Here is a 26,874-nt window from a genome sequence, read left to right as displayed (position 1 = left end):
ACTAATTTGAGCACGGACGCTCGTTCACTGCCAGTTTCGTGGAACTATAGATTATATGGCTCGGACACTCAGCGTTATTTGTTTCACTCGGAACTTTCTCACTGTCTTTTCCTTTCATCCTTTTCCATCTTTTCTGTCCAATTATCCGCTTCCTTCTAAATAATTCAATAATTTCCAAGAATATGCTGTCTTCGTTATGAATGTAAGATATCCTGCTTAGGAAATTTGTCAATATATTATCGATCGTCTTTTATTGACTTATTGAAGCTTCATAGAAGACCAGTTGGTTGTTTTGCTATAAACAATTTATCAAATACAGTACGTTTCTTCTTGAGACCGTATTACTTTAGATATATATACATATATACAAACAGATAAAATTATTCTTTGTGATTTATTTAGCGATTCGTACTTCAAGAAAGTGAATTGTGAGGAATGCTGGCTTTGTTATAGATTCGGAAGATATACTATATTTTATTTCTAGTATATTAATTTCATTCTTTACTATTTATTTAACGATGCATCTATAAAAATACAAATTTATTCGACATAGGTTAAATCTACTTGTCTGTACTTAAAGAAAATGTTGATTAGGAACCAATGCTTCGATCCTTTTGTTCCTTAATTATTTTTATATAGTTTATCGGAATATGTATGAAAGTATGTTCACGGAAACATTCTTCGGAAAGCTTTCTCGTTTTAATTATAATGACATGCTTTTTATTCTTTTCCGTCTTTATTGTTCGTTATGGTTAAGCGGCTTGAAATTTTTAATATTTTAATAATGTGATAAAAAGTTATTTTCTAGAAGAACGCATAAGAATTAATATTAATTTAGACATGAAATACAGATAAATAAGCGCTGAAATTAAACACGAAATATATAAAAAAAAATATTTGTAGAAGAGAAGAAATTATTCCCTATTATTTAGGCACAAATCTTTAAAAAATCATCGTCAACTCTGATTAAGTAAATTATTAAATACTACAGCGTGGAAAGAAATGTTCAGTCCGTTGTTCACACTGGGGCGTTCGTTTTATTCGATCCGTCGATGAACGTGGTAAACTGATCGTGTACACCTAAACTTAGATCCAGCTTCTACGATACGTGGTTCAAATCGGGACAGAAATACGATAGTAAGTGGTACCAGCGATCCCGTACTCGTGACAGAAAATCCTTGGTCAATTTTAATGGGGTTTAGGCGCCAATATATCGTGTGACGAATCGTCGTCAGCTGGTCGCATCGGACCACTGCCATCATGTTCGTCGTATAAGTATCATTGTTCTCTGTCTAATATCAAGTGGATGGAAGAACCTTGTTTCTTGATTGCAACAGCTAATTAAAGTTTGATCAAGCTGTTTGTAATGCGTTAATATGTTGATGAATGTGAAGAACTGTTAAAATGTTAGATATACTTGAAAAATGGAAATATATAAGATATAATTATTATACCAACTCTAAATTAAAATGGTGTTTTATATAATACAATATTTTTGTTGATAGTAAGTAGCATAAAATGAAACATGTTTGGTAAAGAAAAATTCTTCGGTATTTTACGTTGCTGTCACGATTTATTCGCAATTATTGAAACAGGTGTGTAATATTGATAATATTTTTATCGATAGAGAACAGAATGAAACGTATCGCGAACAGAGCCTCTATATAATAACTATTAAATTTATTGTCACAGACAATGAAGGAAAATTTATTTTTAGTAAAATATATCTCGGTTATAATTTTAAACGATTGACGACTACATTACAAAATCCACGGTAACGAGAACCGATAAACGAATTTCAATTCAATATTGAGATTCGGCTTATTTTAATACGAATATACTAAAAAAATATTGCAGCGTTGTTAAGCTGGTGAATAACTCAGCTTAAATCACATCGAATAGGAAAAGAAAAACAAATCGGAAATGTAATATTTGCATTGGAAATTACAGTATGAAATCCAATATGAAACTCGGTATGAAATATAAAAATTCCCAGAACTACATTTATAACGAATAAAACCATAAATTATTCACGTTGATGCGTATTTCCTATACAAATATATTTCTCTGGAATATAAATGCAGTAGTTCTCGCGTGAAATAAAATTCAACTTGTATCTCGCGGATAAAAAAACATACTGTGCGTGTCGGGAAGACATGCACTCGCTATAAATGTACTGTTCAAAATAATTACCAGATTCAACAAATTTCAGTATTGTCATTTTTAATAACATAAATAGAAGTTATATACATGAACTACAAGATACCTACTGTATGCATATATTTAGTAGGAAAATTAATATACCCGTTTTAATATAACCATTTTAAACATATAATAAACATATATATCTACATTAAATATTTTGTAGCTTCTACGTACATTATCAAATTTATTTCAAACTGTACCGACATAGTCATGATAGTCGTACCTTGTTACGATGCTAATGAAATTTCAAAATCTTTCGCATAACACACATAATTTGTTCATAAAAATCTTTGAATAATTTCGTGAGCTACTGTACATATTTTTAACCATGGACACGCACACATTGCAGGAAAATAATGAAGAGACACATTGTTGCAGACGGATCTGGCTTCGATTGTAACTCATAGCTATTTGTGTACTTACGTATTCATATATTCGATCCGAGGTTTGTCCATCCAGTCGAAAATAAATTTCATTCGTTCATCTCGGGATGAAACGATGTGCGAACGTAGATATTGTTTGGATCGCTGTTCATTTGTGTTGAAATAGACGTGTATAAAATTGCGTCAAATTTATTACAGTTACACATCCCTAGAACGTGATATTCGTATAAATAAGATGTAGAAAGTATAGCTTCAGTTAAAGCGTATATTGATAGGTTTTAATTATTTGGAGTAGACAAACTTTTAGACGAAGCCTTGCGTATTTCAATTAGTTATTAACTAAGAGTTAACGGTTCATTTAAAGTTTAAGACATAAGTCTCACGACTGCAGAAATGGAACCATTCATTAAGCTGGATCTTCAATATATACTGGAACATTCTATAGCACCTCGATATCCTATGCAACTTTCACGTTAACTACTAAAATTATAATACTAAAATTATAGCGTCGTTTATTTATTAAAGAATCTTAGAAACTTGCACTGTTTCCTTAATTACAATCGATAGTTAAACGAGCTACAAATCTAGTCAATTTTCTTTATGATTATGTTTGAGGATTATAAAAGAAGAATATAATGAATTGAGATCCAGAATAGGATAATAAAAATTTCAAAGTGAAATTTCTTTATATACGAAGATGATTTCTTATTGATTTACGAAAATTTATTCAACTGTTTGATACTACGATAAATAGGCCGCGCATAGATCATTATGACTAACGTGACGTGATGGAAATAAACCTACAATACATAATTTTGACAGATTTAGTAGTTCCAGTATTAATAATTTCACACATCACGCGACTTTCCACGATTTTTCTCGGCTCTTGTCTCGAGCATGTTTTCATTGCTTCCTCTTCAAACAAAGGATCCTCTTTGCTGCGGTCACTCGAGTCCGCTCATAAAACGCCCAGACGTGCTTAGTGGATACGTACATATCGCAGATAAGATTTACGTTCTTCTTTGAAGGCTTTCTTACCCCCGTTATGACGAAAACGTGCAAACGTCCCATAGTTCGATTTACGCTGGAAGTTTTCGCGTGCATATCGAACCCTTTAGCCACGTAAAAGTAACTAATGAGACTCGACGTTGCTATACTTGTTATTGTCTTTGCTTAAAATTGAAATCCATCGCCTATGCATCCATGTCCTTTCCTTGGCAAACACTTTTGGAAATTTTGGTTGCGCCGAAAAGTCAATTTTGCAGAACTGAACTAATATTATTAGCGAAATTTTACACGTCGCAAGACACGAGTTATCGGTATTAATAAATATCATTAATATTAGTATAAACAACAGTGACAACTAATTAATGGAACGGAACTTTGTATTCGTGCAGGGTTGCGATTCAATATATGTAAGTGCACATGTATTGTACATAGAATAGTCGCAAGAGTAGTTTGGTGAATTATATTAACTAGGAACGTATTAATCTCTGCATTTTTCTGAGCTAGAAATTCCAAGAAGTCTGTTCAGATTCTGATTCTGTATCATAAAATCATTTAATATGAAAAGTATTGCATAGAATCGAATAATAACAAGTGCAGTAATTACAACATATTTTCAAATAATAACAACATATTTTCTACAAAATTATTAGGTCATTGTAAAAGTTCGTGTTTGATATTAATAGATGTCACCAGATTATTTCTCTCAATAGGATTAGTATTATAATACCGAATATCTTTATAGTCTAACATTTCAGACGAGACAATAATTGATAATTTCGTAGTGAGTTTCCATGTTTACCTAATTCTTCTTAATTATATTAAGTCCAATATTAATAAATGAAACTGTAGATATCAACAGTGCATTCAGTCGCGAATATATCATAACGAATGGATTAAAAATCTGATCTGAAGTTTACGATATTCTGTTGGGACGTGAACATATTTTTCAGATGAAATCTTGAAAATTATAAAAGACGTGCACGTGTCGTAAACATTGGTGTCAGTGCTCCATAAGGTGGCCTTTCGTGGCCTATGGTGGTCTATCGATGAATAAAAATAAAGATATCCACCTTTTGCCTGAATGCCCGTATTTTTAATCAAAGGCCGCGCAGCGAGACGCGGCTTACACTTTCCTCAATTCCGTTGAAAGTGTTCTCGCAAAATAGCCTCGTGACAGAAATAACGTGTTCCCGATAAAAAGCTCGTTGTTACGTTATGTAATGACACGCACGTGTCCCAACGATGCCGATCTCCTCGCATTGTTATTCATTTGTTTTTCTTTTTGTGATAAAGCATCGTGTATACGAATCTCGGAACTTCTCTGTGATTTTTGAAAATGTTGAAAATTCGGGCTACCGGATAGCTTCAACATCTTGCAGATAGAAATCTTCATTTCACGTATCTCTTGTGAATAATTGTGGCGTGCATAAATTGTGGAATATTTTTAGTATCTCTGAAACCTGCAAAGTGATTTTTTGCGTGATTAGTCGGACAGTTTCAATATTTCAAGCGTCATGCAGATTTAGAAATCTCATTTCATTTATTCTTTATCGGCAAGAGTTATGAATATCAACTGAAATTTATGTATAAATTAGAATTTTATGCAATTTTTGTCGTATTTTTTAAGTGTCAAGTTTGATTTTTTCAGTTCTTAGGCAGATAATTTCAATATTTGAGATACTTTACATATTTGGATAGAAGTATTAATTCTACTTCTTTTTTTTTTTTTTTTTTTTAATGATATGCGCGACAAAAGACTTAATCACTTTAAGAATTTAAATATCATAAACTAAAAATGGCGAACTGCTACTTCAACTTGTCGATCAATGGTTAAGGTCCAAGTTTGTAACTCTGTGTAAACTCATCACGTCTTTAACGGAGACTTTTTCATCTTTCGATGATGCTACTTTACGTGTTCTTCGAAACTTTTAAATGAATCCGAAGTTCAACAAAATCTTCGTCACAAAAATTCTCAAACGTCGCTCGGAAACTTTCTATCATTCGTTTTATTCAAACGTTGCCCCTGATATTAAAACTACTCTGATTATTCGCGCGGCGAATTCCTTCCAACAAGCAATAATTGCTTGTTTAAATTGTCTGCAATTTCACTTGGTGCAAATACATCGCGAGTGCTTTGTATCTCGTGCAAAATACAATTATTTGTTAGTAAAATAAACCATGAAATCGAATATTCGATTTGTGAAAAATAGATAGATATTAGAGTCGTTAAAAGATCATTTAATCGTTCGCGCATGAAATGATTTTCGACTGTGCAAAAATCTTGCAAGTACCTTATAAGCTTCTTAAGTTACTGAAATTAAAATAAAATTAAAGATAAAGTTCAACAAACAAGATTAAGATAAAATTTTAAGTAAATTTACATAAGCGAAATTGAAATAAATTTTTAAGTAAAATTACTGTAACGAATTACAATCTATCTATTAGATCTATCGGATCTATTGATCAATGATGCGTGGAGTGGTTTGCAGCCTTCCAAAAATACTAAGGAAGTTTCGTAATTTTTACAAACGATAATTGGGAGCTTTCCATCTTTCGCAATATCGAACTGTTCTAAAGACCAGAGGGAATGGAAGGTCGATAGAGGAGGCTTTCTGTCTCGAAATACTTATTTTTTCGTTTTGATTTAATATAAAAAGAAACAATCATATTGACCGTGAAGGCTCTGACGTAAGGGGCAACAACATTGGCGCAAATTTTGGAGCGCAGCTTAAAAATATCCTACTCGAAACAGCTGCGTGGATGGAAAGTTTCCTCGATTCACCAACGACCTGTGAAGTTAGGAAGGGATTCGTGAAAGCTCTCATTGAATACTTTCGATCTTTCTCCAATCGCGGAATTGTTAAAATTATCGGTGTTTTAACATGTCTGTACTTTATTTGACATTCGTCGGTAATTTAAATTAATTTTCTGTCAAAGGAGAAAGCTTCAGTGCAACGAGTTGTTTATTGAAATTACCGTGATATTACAATTTGTAATACAACGTATAAAAAATGTGCAAAAACGTATAACATAATGTAACATAATTTTGTAATATATTGTAATTAAATTTCTCTCTACATTTCACAGAATATTCATATTTATGAATATTTCTTCTCTCAGGTAGCTTATATCTATTTGTAATAGAATATTTTCTTCTCGATCAGTTCAATTTTCGCTTATGTTTCTTTTAAAAGAAAAGATGGAGATCCTCGTTGGATATTGCAGAAGCTAATTCGATACTTGCAGAAGTATGTTCGAAATATTTGAATCCTTTATTCTATGTATTATTGCGTCTGGATAAATTACGATGCTTTGTAGCTTATGTATTAAATAAAATTATATAATATTAAACCAAATGAAAATTAAATATTTTTTAAGTTCTTAAACAGATCGTAACTTGTCTCACTAAAAATAAGGAAAAAATATCTTTCACTTCATTGTACGAAATTATTATATATAATGTATTATATATATAATATACTATACCATAATAATTCTAAATAATTCTAAGTTGGAATAAAAATTCTGTAACAAAGTACAACTTCTTTTAATCTAATACGGTAGCTCCATAATAATTGTAGCGATGGAATTATAAGAAATAAAATTCCAATGGAAATAAGGAAAAACATGTCAAGATAGATACACTGTAATCGTTGTTAATATAAGATATAATCGTTGCAAAATGATCGTTTATAATACGATGCTAAAGGGTAAAATACGGAAAGATCGGTTGCGGGCACAGGAACATCAGAAGCGTTTCAAACCAACAATTGTACAATGAAGAGTTTCTAGACCGTTTTGAACACGAGAATCCAGAATAATCCGGAGAATGCGAAGCTAATTAGAGAGCGGAATTAATTACTCGCGGAATGGACGTCGACGAAATTGCAACCGAGGACATGCATGTATCTTCCTTGTTTAACTAATGAGGTTGCGTACGCCAACGACAAATTCGTTTGCTGAAATATTCGCGATATCCTTTTGCAGACTGAATGATTATAAATTGTTATTATCTTGATTACGACATTAACATATGTAGCAAAGATTTTATGAATGAAGCTCGTTTAGAGCAGTGTCCTGTATTATCTGTGATTATGTTCGTACGTTTGGAAGCTTTCTGCAACGTGTCGCGAACATTTTCATTTTTCAGCGTTGCTCGTTGCTCGGCGAAAAAAGTGTCCGCTCGAAGGTTGGCAGTTTTAACGTATTACGGTTCAAAGAGTTCTCTTGTTTTGACAAATAAATGTTTTCGTTGTTCGTTGCCATCGAATTGATGCATGGTATGCTTTAATTGGAGTTTTTGGTGTAAAAATAAACAGAGGGTTGAGATTTCTCCTTTGAAAGGAAGGAACAAAAAGGAGAGAATAAAAATAAAGAAAAGAAGATTGAGAATTAATTCAGTTCATTAATACTATGCTTCAGTTAATTAGTACTTTATATTAAATATAATTCGACCAAGATCAGGTAATTCTTTCGTGAAATATGTTATCACGATTTGACTGAAATCTTAATTCTAGCTAAATTAGAATTTTTGTTATTTTTTTGCCAGAACTTCCTTTATTTCAAATTAGTATTAAGTAGAATCCATCCAACAGTAGAAAATCTAATTTAATATAATTCCACTTCACAGTTCAGTTTAATTTAAATCGAAAACACAGTTGTTAATGCAAAGCAAAGTAGATGAGTTCAACGTAATTTGATGTGGAACAAGATTTTGTTCGTATGTATTGAAACTTTTAAATATCAAATATTCATGTAATTAATAACTCAATCTCAATCAAATTCTGTATGATTAATTCTTCGTGATATAAGTCAAGTCTCTTCATTAAATAATTTTCTAATTAACTTTTATTATAGTGGTGTCAAAGTATTGTATGCAAAATTGTTCAGCTTTTTGCTACAATTACCAAATTCTGTTCGCTTGTCTTCGGTTGAAATATTGCACTGATAGAGAAAAACATAGAAAATTAATTTGTTTAATTGAAGAATAGAGTTACAACATATTCGGCAGCTAAATTCCCGCAATCATTATCCTAACGAAAAAATCGCGTTCCTCTGACTTAGTCAGCTGCAGAATGCAATTTCATAAAGCCAGTGTCATTGACAGCCCTAATTGCTTCTCTACTTCTCCATACGCGTTTTAGTAAAATAATTAAAGCATTGATTCGCATAGAAATTCACCGAATATTGAAACGATTTAGATATTCAAACCAGCCAACTTTTTCTAATTCACCATTTACCATTCTCCATTTTTTAATTTCCCAACAAAATTTATAAACAGCTTGTCTATTGTCAATTGTGTAACACATTTGATCGTTAGTGGAATAATGTCTGAAATGAAAACAAATTTCAAAAAAAGAGATATATTCCATTAGGATATTAGACCTAATTTTATATAAAATGAATAGAGTGTAGATTGTTGTCTTGTCTTTGTAAAAAAATATATTTTTCACAAATATGTATGTATTGATGGCTGTGCAAATTGCGTAGCTTTCGTAGTTTTATTTTCCACTATAATATTCTCTAAGATTAAGCATTATATCCTTATTAGAGTATAGGTATATTGATGGGTTATACTCTATTAACTCATTATTTTTCATTGTATTTCGTTAAAAACATCCATCTTACTGTAATGAGTACAATGAAAAATATAAAGATCGAACTTCTTCGTTCGTATATTATTCATTCTATTTTTATGTCTCGCTGTTCTTCGCAAGTAGCTATAAACAGCCAGCCAATCGCAATTTTTATGATTTAAAGCAGTGAATTTGGAAATTGTATTACGGGACGAGCGTATGTTGCATTGTATTTTCCATTAGACATACCAACGCAATTTTTAAATTTATTTCTTTAAATCTGAATTATATAATTAAAGAAAAATGAAAGAAAATTCTAGTAGAAGGAATAAAAGTTCGAAATTTTCCGCAAGTCAGTATATTTTATACGATACAAAATCTCATGATATGATCAGTTAGCTCCACGCTAAATTTCAAAAGCGACGCTTTACATCCGCGACGTAAGCTCGTCTCCATCTGGCGGCATCATCGGAAAAACTCTCGAGCTTTCAAGTTCCCGCGTAAGCTTTCAACTGGTGTTGCCATCTGGACGAATCTCGACGAACCGGTTTTATGTTTATAAATAATCCATTTTGCAGCCGAATAGTTGCTTCGTGGTTTAACTTCGATCGTCCATTGGCCTCGTAAATTCACTTAAAAATTCATTCTCATGGGACTTGTCTCTCGAATGTTCGAATTTTGAGCATATTAACTCGATGCCAGGACCAGAACCCTCGGTTCCTTGACTTTGTTGAAGCAGAGTCTACTGTGCTTTGTTAAATTGGTTGTTTGCTTTTCTTCTGCTTGAATTAGAAAGATGAACTCTCTTTATCTATGGAGAACATCATTATGGGGTCTGTTGAGTAACATATAGGGTACATTGCAAGGGAATTTCTTGAATCCTACTGAAAGAGTAAACAAAAATTGAAGTGACTTTTATTTTATTCTTTACGTTTCGCAATTTCCAATAGCTGGAAATAATTATTTTGTCTTGTCGATAAAAAGCCATTGTATAGATTTGCATCTATAAGATACGTTTTAATTTATTCGATTTTTACTTCATTTCGATTTCAACGATTCCTAATTTACTAAATTCTAGCAAGTTCACATACGGAAATGCTAAAAAATTGAACTCACCTGGAATTAACAAAAATTAAACTACGATATTAATACATCTACAAAGATACAAATATTTATTGACGGGAGGAAGATTTAGCAAATTAATTCATAATTAAAATTAAAATCAGAGTTTTCACGTGTTAAAGTTTAATATAAGAGATTCGAGTATAATCAAATTCATTCGAAAAAGGACGATATCTCGGCCAATTAATACAATAAAATTAGAGATTTCACGTGTTAAAGTTTAATATAAGAGATTCGAGTATAATCAGATTCATTGGAAAAAGGCCGATATCTCGGCCCGATATTGTTACTAAACACGCTCAAATCCATTATAAATGTAATTAACAAAAATTAAATCATCGTTTGAGAAGAACCCCATTCCTCTCATCTGCTCACCCAGCTGTCCTTATTCCTTTCAAACTGCTAGATCGAATATAGAGGTATTTACGTACAACTATTTTCCGTCGCAATTGCCAAAGAAGCTTCACACGATTTACGAAGAGGATTTGCACTTGGCTAGCTTCGTCTCGTAATTTCGCTGGTTTTCTTCCAGACCATCGTTTCCGGAATATCGTGGTGGCGTCGTCGCAATGACTTTCAAATCAGGTTACGGATGAAAAATATCGCCTTCTGCAATGCAAATCCATTGTAAATATCAAGACGAGTCACAAGCTTAAGTCTCTGTACAATTCGTGCAAATTGCCTGTAAGGAATTTTTGAAGTCGACGCTACTATGTTCCACTGTTAGCATCTATCCTCCTGATAATCGTGCTTTTCAGAAGCCAAACTTTGCTTTTCGTAAATTTCTCATCTTGAAGATTATCTAGGTTCGCGATTAACATTCTTGAAAAATAAATATTCCGATCGAACGAGTTTGTTTACCGTAGACAGGTGGCATAACAATAATGCATAGTAAATTAGGCATATTCAAAGTAATAATATTTTCGTAAGGAAATCGCTTCTCTCTGTTTTTCAATGTTCCAATTGATCACTGTGGCTTTTGAATGGATTAATTAATGATTCTTCGAGTATTAGCTAACGGGTAAAGGTAAACGATATAAGCTGCATAAGAATTTATAGATTCTCATCTAGTGTTTATCTTGGTGAACGATCAAAGGAAATTGTTCGGATTATTTTTAACTTGCTACCAAAAATAGACGTTTTCGTGGAAGGAAACGAGGAGAGAACGATTCTATAAATCTATTTTATCGGTTTATAATAAAAACCTACTTTATTTTGATTTAGACGAGATTTTTATATGCATTGATTTATGTTTAGTAGATTCATATTGCGGAAAACGAAAACGATTTGGGAAATCTATTTTATTACGTGCTAAATCAATATTTTTATCTTCGTCGAGATTCGTGTTATTCGCAAAATTATGCAACTCCATGAACGTCGTAGACAACACTATTTTACGTGAATTAAAATATCGTAACCCTCGCTTATTGTGTCTTGTGCTTTCAATATATCAGCGTTGAATTTTTTTAAACTAGAAATCTTTAGAAAAGAAGAAAAAGGGTGTGTGCGGCGAGAGATCGGAGATTTATTCGCACGTGACGTTCATAAAGTTCGAAATAACTTTCGAACATTTATTTTTGTCTATATAGTATACTTACGTTTCTTCTTTTTATTGAAACTTCAAAATATTACGTGGACGCGTCTTCGTTTGCAAGAAATCGCGAAGAAATCTAAAATACAGTTAAATCCAAACGCGTGTTATTCGTTTGAAATGAAACCGAGATAAGATTCGCCGTTATAAAGTACAAAAGACAGAAATCTGCAGTTTAAGACGATAAAAGACGCGAATTTACAAAACCACCGAGCAGATGGATAAAGGCGTGTCGTTGTATGCGTGGTTCAAAAGAGAGACGGTATAAGCCGCTGAGAAGGTGAAAATAAAAATCTCAGCCATTAAACCCGAAGAGAGGGTAACTCGACTAACGCAGAAAGAAAGCTTGAAAAGTAAGAAAATGGAAACGTACGAAGGGAGGATTCAGCGAAGCGAGAGAGGTCAGAGACGTGTCGAGTCAGAAAATAGATGAGACACGAAACAGAATTTTCCGCGGCAAAGTCCAGACAAAAAGGAACGAGGAAAATTGACGTACGTTGTTGGCATCATAGAGTCGTAGAAGAAATAAGATATATCTAATAAACAGAAAGAAAATTTCACGAGTCGATGCCGCGAAGTTTTTCGTCATTATTTATCTGTCTTCCTATCTATTTCTTGAATTTGATTTCAACAATTTCTACGTTCCACTTTCCTATCACTTACGTTCATACCTTTTTGACTTGATAATCAGAATAATTTCAATCGGTTTCCCAATCAAAGCTCGAGAGTACACGCTGTAAAATAGAAATGAGTTAATTTCCATACGCACTCACGAATTCAAATAGATTCTAACAATAAGCGAAATTTCATGCTTGAATCTCTATTCTCCGGATTCTTACTTTTATTGGAAAAAGTTGCAAGTAACTGACTCGAATAACGGTCGTATAATGTATTAGAGATATCGACAAGTTGACATTTTGCAAACCTAGCGCGATAAAAGACAAAGGTCAGACACAAAGGATCCAGTTTATCTACGAAAGGTTACAAATATTGTTCATCTTCTATATTTTTCTTTTTCATAAAGTCAGAATGGGATATATCTACAATCAACTCGGTCTCTTATCTATTGCGAAGATAATTCGCTATAAGATTGGAAGACGAAATAAGTGACATTTGTGCGGAGAGTTAAACGAGTTTGACTCGTGATGCGAAGTTTCCTATCGTGATTACATTTTGATTTCTTACACGCTGAACAAAACGAGATATATTCTTTCCCATTATTTTTCTACGTTTTTGAGCAGGAAAATAATCTAATACTTTAAGAGTTTCTGATGCGCAAACGGGTTACTAGTGGTGATCGATAAACGATATAGCTAGAAATTCGCTCAGAAAGTAATAATAACGTAGCCAGTGAATTACGGCAGGGAATAAAAAATTCAATTAGAAGAAAACTGTTTCATGAATATGCAAGTAATACTACATGGACGAAACTACGTTTTAATAATTAACCATTTTATCACCGTTACTACTAATTATGGTGGAACGTATTTGAATTAAAACACCGTTAACATTTAGTAATGCAATTATAACATTTTCATACGTACGATTACATGATATTAAAACACGAAATATCATCGCATCTATTTCCATCAAATCTCTGTTTTATTTTTTCTTTACGTGACGACAATTCTAGTGAGATTTTTATTATAATACGCTTTTTTTAGATGCGACCAAAAATAACTGAGGTTAAGTGATAATATTTTTGTGCGGAAATCGTAATATTTCGTTGCGGATGGAAGAATGTTGTACCTGCTTATTTAAGACGTTCATATACAAATCGGTAGTACTTGTATTTTTATTTTTATATCCGTTCCGTTGATCTATAATTATTATGATGCCAAGTTATGAATATTTATCGTTGCGGTAAGCGAATTTTTTCTTAAAGGAAGGATCGAAATAAAGAACAATAAAAATAGTGCATAAATTAATGTATTAGGCACGTTTGAAACAGATTAAATAAGAGATTCGCAAGCAAGCTACTTCCAAGGTATTTGCTATAGTAGCGTAAATTGCTGCGAACCACCCTACTGCAACATGTAAATCATAACTCGAAAAATTCAAATAAAAAGTTACAACTTTATATCAAACCAAGAATTCTCTTGCTCAAGAATTGTAAAATTGAGTCAATAATGCCAACTGAGTCGCTCAAAAAAGAGAAGACCATTATAACGGCTGAGGTCGTTATAAATAGTCGATTAAAAGAGAAATTTTACCAATCACTGAGAATTCAGATTTCAACGAACGATACCATTTTCGTCATTCAAACGATCGTACGAAACATTTAAACAAACTAGTCTTCTCCAAAAACTATAGAATTCAGCCGATGCTTTCAATCCATTCAAGTCGTTGATACGCCCATAAGCAATCAATTAAAAAAGGACAAACAAAAATTGTTTCTCCCTTTATTCTTCGTTTACGTATCACAAAAAAAAAAAAAAAAAAGATAGAAAAGGAAAACGATTTCAATAAACTACACTATATTCCTTGTGAAGGCGCTCGTCCAACAATTTCAGTCGGTTCCTCGCCGACAAAAGGCTGCCTTTCAGAGAACGAACGCATATAATGGCCATAAATTCGGTGACGGCGCGTTGCGATCGTAAACGACGTCGATGTCTTATGAGTTCATTCACGTTGCCGCTGCTGTCAACGAGCCAGTTCCACACAGGAATCCGATTTACGAACGCGTAACGTCGATATTTGATTTATTCGGCCGGATCCGCGTGGCCGAAATAGAGATCCGCGTTCTCCATTATTCTTTACGCGTTTCGATGTGCGTCACCGTCCCACCTTGCTTCTCTGTTTGTTTCGTTTTTCAGCCCCGGACGGTGCGAGCCTTTGTCCGCGAGCGAAGCTCGCAATCAACGCCCTTTGTCTCCCTTAAACTCGACCGGCGTTGAAAACTCGACGTGTCGCGCTCGATGAGAACCATCGGCCGTTTTCAGTGATAAATTCCGATCGAAATTCATCGCGGGACAGTACCGCCTATACGGATTGTATACGAGCGTGGAAATTGATTTGCGCGCCAGGGGTTGATTGTAAGTAAAAGAAAAATGCAGTAATTGGTCACGTTTGAAACGATAGAGAGGCCGCGGCTGATGGCCGCTGTGCTTTCGAAGCGTCGTGCGTTTGTGTAATTTGCGTGGTATGGATGGCTCTTTTTTAGTAATTTTCAAAGGGGATAGAATTGTACGGTAGGAATTTTTTGCGACAGGTCGAGCGAAAATGAAATTATCGACGAAAATCGGACCTGATTATTTCGCACCTCGATTTATTAGAGATATTTATTTCACAGTTTTAAGGTGGAGTTTGGAATTTAAAGAAAGGAGGTACGGAAATTTGTCGTTTACGAGCAAATATTTACAATATGTCAAACTTATACGCATAAATATGCATCCAAAAGCACAATACGCTCTTTATCAAATCACAGAATCGATCGAACAGAATCTCGACAATGAGTTTCGTTCGATAATCCCTTGACATTGTACGTTCCATCCTCGAATCCATCCTCGAGTGTAGCAGCGTCTGAGGGGTAGTCGCGTAGCTCTTCGTCGTGTACCGTCGTCACGAGACGTCGTGGTGGCCATCGTCGTCCTAATTATACGTGTTTCTCCGTATTTCTGGAATTAGACTGAGGATGGGGCGCGGTGCGGTTGACTCTCTCGCGGTAAAGCGGAGGCGTGCTTCTGAAGCTCAGTCGCGCGTGATCCACCTCGAATCGCGCATTCATCCTGCACGAAGAAGCTACTTTCGTGAACAACTTCGTCGCGCCTTCGCAGCAATCAGGCTCGTCCGATGGGGCGTCCACGTAGGTATCGATCCGTGCCCCGAGTACCGATCGATCGTCGATCCTGCTGATCGAGGAACCTTCTCGTCTTCGTCCTTTACGCTCCTGATATCTCGATATTAGAATTTCCTTTCTGTTTCTAATATTTTCTATTATTTTCACTTACACTCGTATAAATATTTCTTCTATGTGATAAAATTAAATTACTATAAAAGTAGAGTTCTATGTTAGATGTAGAGTTTAATAACCGAATAAAATATTTCTAATAAATATAACGAGTCCTTGGATAAAAAGATGAACGTGAAAGTGGCTGAAAATAAAAATAGAAATTAGGTTTGAAGAAAGTTAGATATCAAGTTAGAGTACTTGGAACAGAGGCTACAGAAATCTCAGATATTCTAGAGGTGTTCCTCGATCACGCTATCGATATCTACGAGAGAGTCAACCGCTGAGAGATATTCGTTCGAGAAGCAAGATCGTTCGAGTGCGTATCGTGATTCAGTGAGAGGGTTACAATCTTTCTTCTCCGCACGATCGTTAACCAACGCGATCTCAGTGTAGTTTAAGTTGTGAAACGCGAAGAGGATCGCAAACAGTCGCCATGGCAACCACGCAAGTCTTCCAGGACTGGGACTCACCCCATGATACCATCAGCTCCATGACCAGGTCAAGCACTCGTAAAACTACCACAACTACCACCACCAGGCGAGAGGTAAGATTATTTTGGGTCAAAATAATGATGACAAAGAGGAGAGTGATAAGAATTATAGCTAGCGATAAAGATTGCACGATAAAATTATGCGTTAATTCTATTTTCCATTGATGCACGGTTCATATTCGATAGAGGATAGTTTTGGATCGTAGAGTGGGTTAGCTGTGAATTTATTTAAAACGCAGAGTAAGTTTGGATGCTGGTAAGCCAGCTGTTTACCGTTGCATGCGTGTTTCTGGTTAACTAGACGATGTAGGCTGTTATGTAGGTAGAAATTGTGAGCGCAGTTTTCTGCAGTTTCGCAACAGCTGAAACTAGGTCTTGCGATGGTTTCTGGAGACGATTGTTTTGGAGATAGGAAGCCTACTTTAAATATCGTTAGGATAAACATTAATTATGCGCGAATAAAATTGTAAGTTTAGAAGCTTCTTCGTTACAAAAAACGGTACTTCTAACGCCAGTTATTAGATTCTACGATATGCTACAATCACATAAATTTTACAATGAAGTCTGAAATGATTAACTAAAATACTGTAAGCTTGGAAACTTGGAGAAATAATAAATTTAGTGAATTTAATGAAAGAATTTCGTGTAGAAGCTAGTATATAATTCTTTATAAGGAGTTCTTTTTTTCTTTTTGGAGTTTGATAAAACAAACCCAGATTGCCCGCGAAGTATGGAAATATATGTTTTCCTGTGGAGGATTAAATTATCGCGTGTGGATTGGCTATAAGCGATATCCTCGGAACCTGCAAGGCATGCACAAAATCCAAATCGATGTTATGCCGCGTGAGTGCAGCCTAAAATTAGAAGCATCCGTGATCAAACACAGCTAATCTGATTCTCGGAAAATTTCAAGTAACATTGCACGATTTTCGTACGACACATCATCTCGTTCTGACAGTTTTGTCGGAAAATTGTACGAGCGGACAGCGTTTAACGTTACATAATTCTGCCTCCTGATATGATCCAACAAGTTAAACTCGAAACATACTGCAGTCGGATTGCCTAAAACGTAGCATGAAAATAGCGTTTGCTTCTGCCTGTTGGTCACGATACGAGTAAGCACAGATTAGCTTCCGGTTTCTGTCTCGACCTCGAACATTTTCCACGAGGAAGAAACATCGAGTCTCGAGTGGTGCACGCTTCATCTTCTCGTAAAATACGCGATTGTCGTTGTTGACGGATGAATGTCTGACCAGTAGTCCAAGCATAACATTGCGTTTACGTGAAAACCAGACGATCGAGAGAAATTTTTAGAGGAGTGGGTGGTATGAAAGAAATTTGCCTTAAGAATCTTCCTATGAGGATGTAGCTAAGATTAATTTTTTTCCAATTAATATTTTTTCTATTGATCGAGGTACTCTTGAAATATTAAAACACGTACATTGTACGAACCTGAGGGAAAGTTGGACTGTCAAAGGATTTTCTGTGAATCAATGTAGAATAAAAATTAAGCATCAGTTATATTTTATAGGTGTTTTTTAATAATGTACACTATGGTGGAATCTATATTGTTGTTATTTCTTTTTATTCTTGAAGAAAAAGTTGCTATTTTCAGGTAAAAGATGTTATTTTTCCATTCTCTTAGTTACGATAATTCCAAGTTTCTTGTTTCCTTCCATTTGAAGCTTTCGTATAATTATATCAAGCTTACCTTTTTTTACTACTATATTCATTTTTTTACAATTTCTTGCGATTTTATTATAATATTTCATTTTCTGCAATACTTGAAGTAGGCATAAATCATGCGTGCATTTCGTTCCAAGTCAATCTGTAGAAACAACCTCGATGTACTAAGAACATTATTAAATATAGTTATTATATTCAATATCACGTTTTAAGTTTAAACAATCAAGAAATAAACCATTTTTAAATTCTACCGAAAAAACGGTAGAAAGTATAAAATATGGAGCGTCTTGTACAAGTGTGTGTTTAATATCGTTCCCTCTATTCGATCGTGCGTTCGTTTATGAAAAAACCAAATTTATTTGCGCCGTTCCGAGGAGTTTTAATTAACAATATCTCATTCTGCATCAAAAAGTATTTCATCGAAGCGATGGATTTATACATTTCCTCTGCTCTATTCATTTGTTTGTAGTTTCAGCATCGCTATATATACGTCTAGAAAATCAAGTCGTTATAATTATAACAATACAACCGTGACCGAACGATCCGCACAATTATTTGCGTAACTTAACCGAGCTTTTGGAAGCAGTGTTCTCTGCGAAGCTCCTGCGTACATAGGAGCGTTGCCAGGACCCAAGGCCGATCTGCTTCCCCGACTAAAATCGTGATAAACACCCGTGAAAATCGTGAACACGATGAGTAATCTCGTCTCTGCTGACCGTCTGCTTTTTTATATATTTTCCGCCGCTTATAGTCCATTTCCACGAAGACTGAAAGATATAAAAAATTCTAACGAATTTCGTGTGAAATCTCGGAATATTTCGAGAAACAAATTTTCTTGCGAGTATCCGTTGCTCGTAATATGCAACAGTGGTATGCAAAATTTATCAGCCAGGTAAATGTTCACTTTATACGATAAAGAATTTTTGTACCAACGTGTCTTGTAATATTAGTAAGAATTTTAACGTTAGTATTATTAATTTTAATATCAAAGAAACACATAATTATAGAACTATTTTTCCAATCTGTCAGTTTATTTTAGTTGTCATTCTAGAAATTCTTTCAGATATCAATTTTGGAATATACATATGCGAAGCGAAATATTTATCTGATCAGACACTTTTACACATCATTGTATATTCGAGAACATATATATCCCACAGGAATAGGAGCTTGGATAGCATTTTATAAACATGTTAAACACGAAGGGTAGCAGCTGAGATAGATATATGTTTGTTTATATAATTTTATATTTTCTCAATTCTAATTTGAACTGAAACAAGCTGCAAATATTTGCTGTAGGAAAATTACTATTACTTAATACACGGTGAACAGGCAAAATCTAATATGAAATGTTATTATTCGCACGATGATTGGGTTTGGATCTTCCTCGCGTGATGATCTGTTTATTAAACGATGTTCATACGTCTATTGGTAGATTCAATCACATTATTTCAAGATTTCGTCACGCGTAGTTTATATTTGAAGAAAGCAATGAAATTAGAAAAGAAATCGACGTTGTTCGTAAGAGTAGGTATCAACAAATTTAATGTGCGATTAATTAGAGTGATCGATCCATATCTTGTTTTGTAATTACAGAAAATAAATGAAAATCTTTTCCTAATGCATCTGGTTGATGTATAAAAAATTCAAACACCTCGGAATTAATATAAATTTTCATTTCATTACAATGCTGTATAGAATGTCTTAATTCAATTTTTTAATGTATTTTTTGATTAAGAGTCGTGCGCAACAATAAATTATATCTTTTGTTGTATATTTTGTATGAAAGAGAAATCGGCAGCCTAAATAGAAATTTCACATAGAGGAGTTTATTTTGTATTTTGCATAATGCGCATAAAACAGTGACATAATTACGTCAAAAATAAATGTGTAAATAAGGAATCATGTGCAATAATAGAAAGTTTGTCAAGGATTTTGCAAGAATTACTATTTATGATACATTTAAAACATTGTTCGACAGTGTACGTACATCATATGCTTTCTATGCGTCTTCCAAGCATGTTTGCATTATCGTTGCCAATTTCGAGGTCAATTTTAAGCGACATCATAAATAAATATTATTAATGTTGTTGGATGGTGTGCACAGTAATTTAATGATAATGATAGATCGGAATTCGGAGCAGTGGAACGATGCCATTGTTGGTTAGGCATGCGGGCATATGATTTTTAGAATGTCACAGTCGTCGACGTGAAAATGTTAGTCATCGGAGGACAGGTCTTAATTTATATTAGCGTTGTTTGAAAATATTTGTTGTTAATATTATACAATATCGCGGATGATAATTTCTTGAAGGAAATCTAGCAAAATGCTGCAAAATTTTTCAAAAATTCGGTTTTCGCGCCTTCTATGACAGTACGTTTGTATTAGTACATAACTGTGAACAATTTTAGTTTCTAAACGATAATTCGATCGTCGAAAATTTACGAGCAGGACGAGTTCAATTTTCAGACGAGGTTTTACTTTCCAGACGAAGATATACGGGTAATAAAATAATATACATAAATGAATTATGTATAAAACGTAAGAAACATATGAATGCTTTTTAATAACAATTTAGTTTGTAATACCGCGAAATACTGTTTCACTCAAACTTAACAAATCGACAATCTTCTACTGTAGCATCTACCGACTACGTTCAACTATGTTTAAAGAAAGATATACGCGACCTTATTTTTCATTTTTAGTCGCTGGACAAATAAATCTCCCGTTTTTACAAATTTAAGTTTTGAAAAAGAAAGAGAGAAAACGTCTGATGAATAATACTTTTGGAAAATAACTGCTAGAGCAACGTTCTTAGTCGACCAACCTTGATGATTCACAACGATATACATATGCTCTATTACACGCTTTTTATATCTTTCACTTCGTTCTCTCTGTTCTAATGTTCTCAAAACACGTGTTTCGATGAACGTTCTCGTTTTAGGAGACATCGAAAACTTCCTAAACGAACCAAAGCACATTCAGCGGTGGAAATTGTGGAAATTGCCCGCGTTTGATACACATGTTTCGAATGAAACTTATTAATTTCACAACATGGTGGAAAATATTGTAGAATCGATAAGAAGTGTGTCGATGTTACACGTCCTTTCTATTTTTAGGTTTCAGCTTCTGTATACATTCGGTGTTTTTCTTGAATGATTTTCTGTGAGTTACGGACGTTTACTATGCTTGCATCGATGAGATGAGTAATCCTTTTCTGTTTGCCCTAAACAGTTACACGTGTCTGCCCTGTTATTTTAGATTAGTTACAACCATCGCTCGAAATTTTCCAATTTCACTTTTATAGCTTACCTGTTGTCATTTAGAACAGACGTTGTTATATTCTAACATCCTGACATTTAAAATTTGTTACATTTAGTACGCAAAACTGATTCCTTTTATTCTTTGTATTCGATTTTCAATTACTTTGTTATGGTTTATCTGTGTCGTATCATTTTAGAACATTTTGATCTGCATCAGTATTCATTACTGGTTATTTCGTTGTCTTCATAAAATTCAAAATATTCTGCATTCTCTTTCTATCTATTATTGTGGCTATGTTATCGCTTATGTTACAATGCAATAAATTATAGAATTCTAAGCGGATCGCCAGAGATCAAGCGCAGATTGCTATGTTATACAGAATTATTCAGTTTAAATCGCAATTTCTTGCGCAAAATTAAAGTTGCACGTTGTATTCACGGCAAAGTGCCATTCTAGCCTTATCCTTAATCATATGACGCAACGTACAATTTTTGGAAGAAATCTTGACATTGATATATTTTTTATTGCACACGGTATACATATTTCTGTACTATACTAAATTCATTGCATTTCGTATTTGCATTTTTCTCTATCAAATAAATAATCGGCAAATTCGACATTTCCCACGATGATCGAATAACTAATGATCCCTCTATCGTTTTTACTTAAAGAAATGTACTTAAATATTACTGTAAAATTATATGAATTAGCCCATAACGTTATTGGATTGTTGAATCACGAAGGATTTTTTTAATTATTCGTTGTTATGCTCGCGAGGAAATTTGGAACTGTTATATGTAATAACAATTTTTTATAAATATTCTGTTAACGTTGTTTATAGTATAAGATGTATGCACGTGTGTTGTACATAATGTAATAATGAATTATATGAGACATTTCTTAGCTTTGTTTTATGATAGGATACCACATTCTTGGCGTAGATTGTGATTCACGTGTGACGAGTCACACTCGTGACGAAGTTTAATTTTGGTTCACAAACTCGAGGAATGATGAACACATGTTTCGTATAGTATATCGATGTTTTTCGTTCATTCAAGTGTTACAGTAGGAAACGTTATGAACCCTACTGTATGCACATACACGTGTAAGATGACTCATAAGTCAAGGGGTGGATTGGGTTAGAAAAAGATAAATAGAAACGAATATAAATAGAATTCTTTTATTAGAATACTTCTTAAATATACGAAAGTGGGCAAAGATCATCGGCTGATTCCCTAATGCCGTACCTTGACTTCCTAATCACAGAGTTATATAGTAATCAAATATTTGAAATTCAAAAATCTTACCAATTTTCTAAAACAGAAATTCAAAGATTGGCAAAATGATAAAATAGTCCTAGAAAATAACCGATAATACGCAATTCATTAATAGTCCGCGAGTTTTTATGCATCTGTAGAACATTTGACAGTGATAAATTGCGCGAAACGCGCATAACACGAAGAAATATATAAAATATGCAAATTACAATGCTCTCTGTAATACTTGTCAGATAAAAACATCTCTTTACCGGCGCTCTATCTTTTTAATCATCTTCTCGAAGATATGAATTTGCATAAAAATTCAATCTGTTCATTGGTAATAAGCGCGAAATTAAATTACGCTTTACATAGCGTCAGGCAAATATCAATAAAATATAATGAAGGCTGCACGATGGCAACATTCCTGGAGAAATGAACTCGAAGCAAGGGAAGGAATTTCTTGCACCGATGACAGTTTCCGTTTGTAGGGATGATCACTTTCAGAAAGGGAATGAGTTAGCTTATTGCGGGAGGGTAACGCTGTCAGACGTAAACGATTATTTCAAGTGGACGCATCGCGACGGCGAAAGACGCGTAGCTGAGGCCTCTGGAAATAGAAGAGTGACACAAGAGTGAAGGCCTGCGGCGTACGAGAGCCGCGAATGCACCGTAAAGTTGCTTATTTTAAATAGGAGCAACGTCGACGCGATCTGCCTGCTCTCACGAAAGCTCCGCCGATGGAAATAGCAGAGGCCGTTTAATGAATTATCCGTTACGTTTGCGCGTGTTCGTTTCGAGATCGTAAACAGTGAATCGGGACCCTCCATTACCTTCCGCAATTCCAGCAAATCGCGAGATCTTTCGGCTCTTTCTTAATCCTCTGTAAGAACGAAGAATGTTTCCTTGAATGTTGATTATGAGAAAGATTGTTATGGAGTTGAAATGAATGATCTGTTTAGTGGGAATGAATGTAAATTTTGTTGCACTGTTTGCTACTCAGAAACAATTAGTAACTTGATACTGAGAGACTAAACCAATAGTGCGATGTTTGTGACGAAATTGTAATGTTAACTTTTATTCAGATAAATATATAATTATATATAATTAATCATATACTATTTATTTATATTATTGATTAACAAATTATATTATTGAAAGGATGCAACACAGTTTTAGCATGTAGAACAGGTTGTCATCTAACTGATTAAACAATGAATATCGTTTATACTTATTATTCGTTTTTTGTAATATTGTTTCTTATCTTAGATTGGAACGACACGTTATGTTTATAGGATATTTTCATTAAGCTTATAAAATATATCTTTATATGCGAAATATTTTACTAGGCCTATCAACGAACGAGAGTTATTCGGGTGTTAAAAGTATTTATAGAATTGGAGAATATTTCTTTTTAAGCTTAGAAAAGCTTAGAATCAAACTTTCTGTTTACTGGAATATATTGTTCATATTTAGAACGAACGATGAAACTAGGAAGTAAATAGAAGAAAGGAAACAATGGATAATACGATATACTGAGTAAAATACTACCATCGAGAGTGATGTAATATGAATTTTCCTCTTAATGATCTAAAAGTAAATACGGAGGTAGGAAACAATGGGTAATGTAATACTGTGAATCCAATCTTATCATTAAGAGACAAGAATGACGTAATATGAATTTTCTCTTAAGGATCATGAATGGAAACTTGATTTTAAGTATCGAATAGACGTATTTCGAGATATGTCAGAAATTTATACGATTATTGAAATAATATTACAACTGATTATTAATTAAAATATTAAGAATTTTTCGTAAAAAATTTCTTCTTTGCATAAAATTTAGACGTATGTGCTACATAGATAATAAAACTAATTTGCATTAAACGCAGCAGGAATATATTAAAATTGATGAGAAAACAACGAGATAGTATCATTCGACATTTTACTACTATGCCATTCTCAGGGATTTTGCATTTGGAAATTCCAATTAATTTTCTATAATGTCGTATTTCAATTTTTTGTCGAAATATATATCTGAAAATTTAATATACAATGATTATCCCAAAAGTAACTTAAGAACTTGCTGCTGAAACTGCCTCGTATAGTTTCACGTATTTGATTGTAGGTAAATCAGGATGTCGAAATGGATTCCAGATAACATAATTCAACGAGAATTCGTTTTTCCTATGTCTAAAAGTAGCTATTGCTTAACTGTGCTCAATTATGAATTTGAAAAATAACAAAATTTCTGGATCGTTACCTCGCGATCATAAATTCAGGCCGCGACAGTAGAACGATTCCACTTGTGGTCAGACGCAGCGGCAACTTTTAGAGCATGACGGATACCTTGAATGGCCTCGAATAACCTTGCACCACAGGTCGTTGCGCTGATATTTGATCTCACTACCACTAAACCATGAAAAGAAAACGATATTCCGCAGCTAAATATTCAAACAGGTTTCAAGTTACCTATATTTACGATATATTTAGAACTAATCGATGGTAACTTGAAATCATTGATTCTAAAGTTGCATCGTAATGAGGTTACACATTATTCACTATCAGGATGATCAATTTGTAACTTTTTATAGAAGTACGACAGTCTTTGTAGAAATATTTCCTTCTGAAATTTCTTAGCAAACCTAGACATCTCTTTGGAATTGATGATCCATAGATTCATCAAATTGAACATCCTCGTCTGTACAATCAGAACGTATTCGATCGTCTGCAAGACCTCAAACTTTCGTTCTTGATTAATGAAAACCGTTTTCGCTTTCGTTCGTCTCGCGACGATCCAAGAATTTCATCTCTCGACGTCGCAATACGAAACCAACCATCCAATCGAATTTTCCGAATTTTGAGAGTAAATTTGATCCACTTGCCCAAGAACAACAGCTTTACATGTTCGGCTGAAGAGTCAGTCTTCCTCGATAGACCAAAACAAACGCACAATAACACGGATTAAAGGATAAAGAGATCGAAGAATCCCTTTGAGGTGCTTTATCGTACCAGAAGAAACGACGTCGCGCGTGCTTTCATGTCACAAGCTCGAGCACACGGTTGGCACGCTAATTACGTGGCTGCGGAACCTAACTACACTAGCAGCGTAACTCACAAAGAAATGCTCATCCCAGTTGCATCGCGAGACACAAGCCAGCCATCAATCACAGTCACAGTACATCGCATCTGATGTTATCTTGGTGAATCCCGGGGAAAGCGGTAGGACAAGGCCTGGATGTCCCGAACTTGTGCATCTGGCAAGTCTTTCGTGGCCATAAAAGCGGCTCCGGCTCTGTGCCATTTAAACGACGGTCGGAAAAGAGCGTTCCACGAGATCCATAGTCACGATGATAATTAAGCCGCTTTATGATGTATCGTCGAGCAGAAACGATGAATCGTCCGTGAAGATGATAAACGAACACGCGGACGAGACACGCGGGCAGGTCTTCGAGACGCAGATAAAACGCGTTCTTAGAAATCTGGAAATGTCACCGTAGCCCAACAAACGATGCTTATGATGAAATTATCGATTTTCAAGATTTCGTGGTTTCTACTGGACTTGTCCTTTAGTTAAGTCCAAGAGAAAGATAAGAGCCTTGTTTGTTGTTGTATTTGTCGTTCTTTTCGATAAGACGACGTTAAGCCCTATATTTATATCTGTGAAGAACATAGGCAAAAATGGATCTTCGACTTTGTCTGTCTCATGTGCCAAATATACATATATTTTAGTCTTGCGAAGATTTGTGTTACTCATAAGAAACAAAGTAATTTGAAACCTTGGAAAAATTGCTCGAGAAGGACGAAAAATTATTTATCCACCATTTGATGTTTTCGTTAGCTGCGCGTCTTATACCTCGAAAGCTAATCGATACTTGCATCCACGTTCATTAGGATTTTTCGCCTCTTTTGAATGGAGCTACCGAAGCTTGCGCTAAGTTTTCTGAAACACTCTGTAAATAGCAAAAAGTTAGCACAAAAGAGGTAGTGCTTAGATTATTTAGTAAAATTAACAGCTTCTACATGGATAGGTTGAGGTTAGGTTGGGGTTAGGTTAGGTTGGGGTTAGGTTGGGGTTAGGATTTCAAATTCTTCCATTTCGCTACGAGCTTTCGAACAGGCCAATGGAAAGGAACTCGTTTAGCCGAAAGGATTTATAGTCGTGGAATTCGCATTTTCTTCGTCGTCTCGTGTTCGTTGCCTTCGCAATCGAATTGTGTGAAAAATGAAGACGTGAATCGTTCCACCAAAGACGATAGAACCCCTCTACGTAATGGAGACTGGCAGGCATGCGTGGCTGAATGAGATAAATGGCGGCCAACGCGAGCTAACATTCACCT

At 34.4% G+C, this 26,874-nt stretch overlaps 1 protein-coding gene and 1 long non-coding RNA gene across 16 annotated transcripts in view; one reads left to right on the top strand and one right to left on the bottom strand.

The window, feature by feature from the left end:
• The window catches only part of LOC122571239 (tropomodulin), a 140,255-nt gene that overhangs the window by 18,916 nt on the left and 94,465 nt on the right, over window positions 1–26,874 (top strand). For 11 of the 15 annotated variants that reach the window (XR_006317998.1, XR_006317995.1, XR_006317996.1 and 8 more), the window contains exon 1: window positions 16,226–16,381. The exons of 2 other annotated variants lie outside the window; for them this stretch is intronic. Coding sequence is in view for 8 of the 13 variants with exons in the window: in XM_043734781.1 (XP_043590716.1) it covers window positions 16,271–16,381 (111 nt within the window). In the remaining 5 variants the exon portion in view is untranslated. Of the gene's footprint in view, window positions 1–15,573; window positions 16,382–26,874 lie in introns of those variants that run through there. 2 more of the 15 variants (XM_043734785.1, XM_043734784.1) reach the window with 2 other exon arrangements.
• Window positions 18,043–18,895, bottom strand: LOC122571244. The gene is made up of 3 exons (XR_006318003.1): window positions 18,583–18,895; window positions 18,249–18,505; window positions 18,043–18,155 (listed from the first exon to the last, which is right to left on the bottom strand). It is a non-coding gene; the product is annotated as an uncharacterized LOC122571244 (long non-coding RNA).

The sequence above is a fragment of the Bombus pyrosoma genome, linkage group LG9, assembly GCF_014825855.1.
Source record: "Bombus pyrosoma isolate SC7728 linkage group LG9, ASM1482585v1, whole genome shotgun sequence".
In the NCBI taxonomy this organism is placed as follows: domain Eukaryota; kingdom Metazoa; phylum Arthropoda; class Insecta; order Hymenoptera; family Apidae; genus Bombus; species Bombus pyrosoma.
This window is presented reverse-complemented; position numbering and strand designations above follow the sequence as displayed.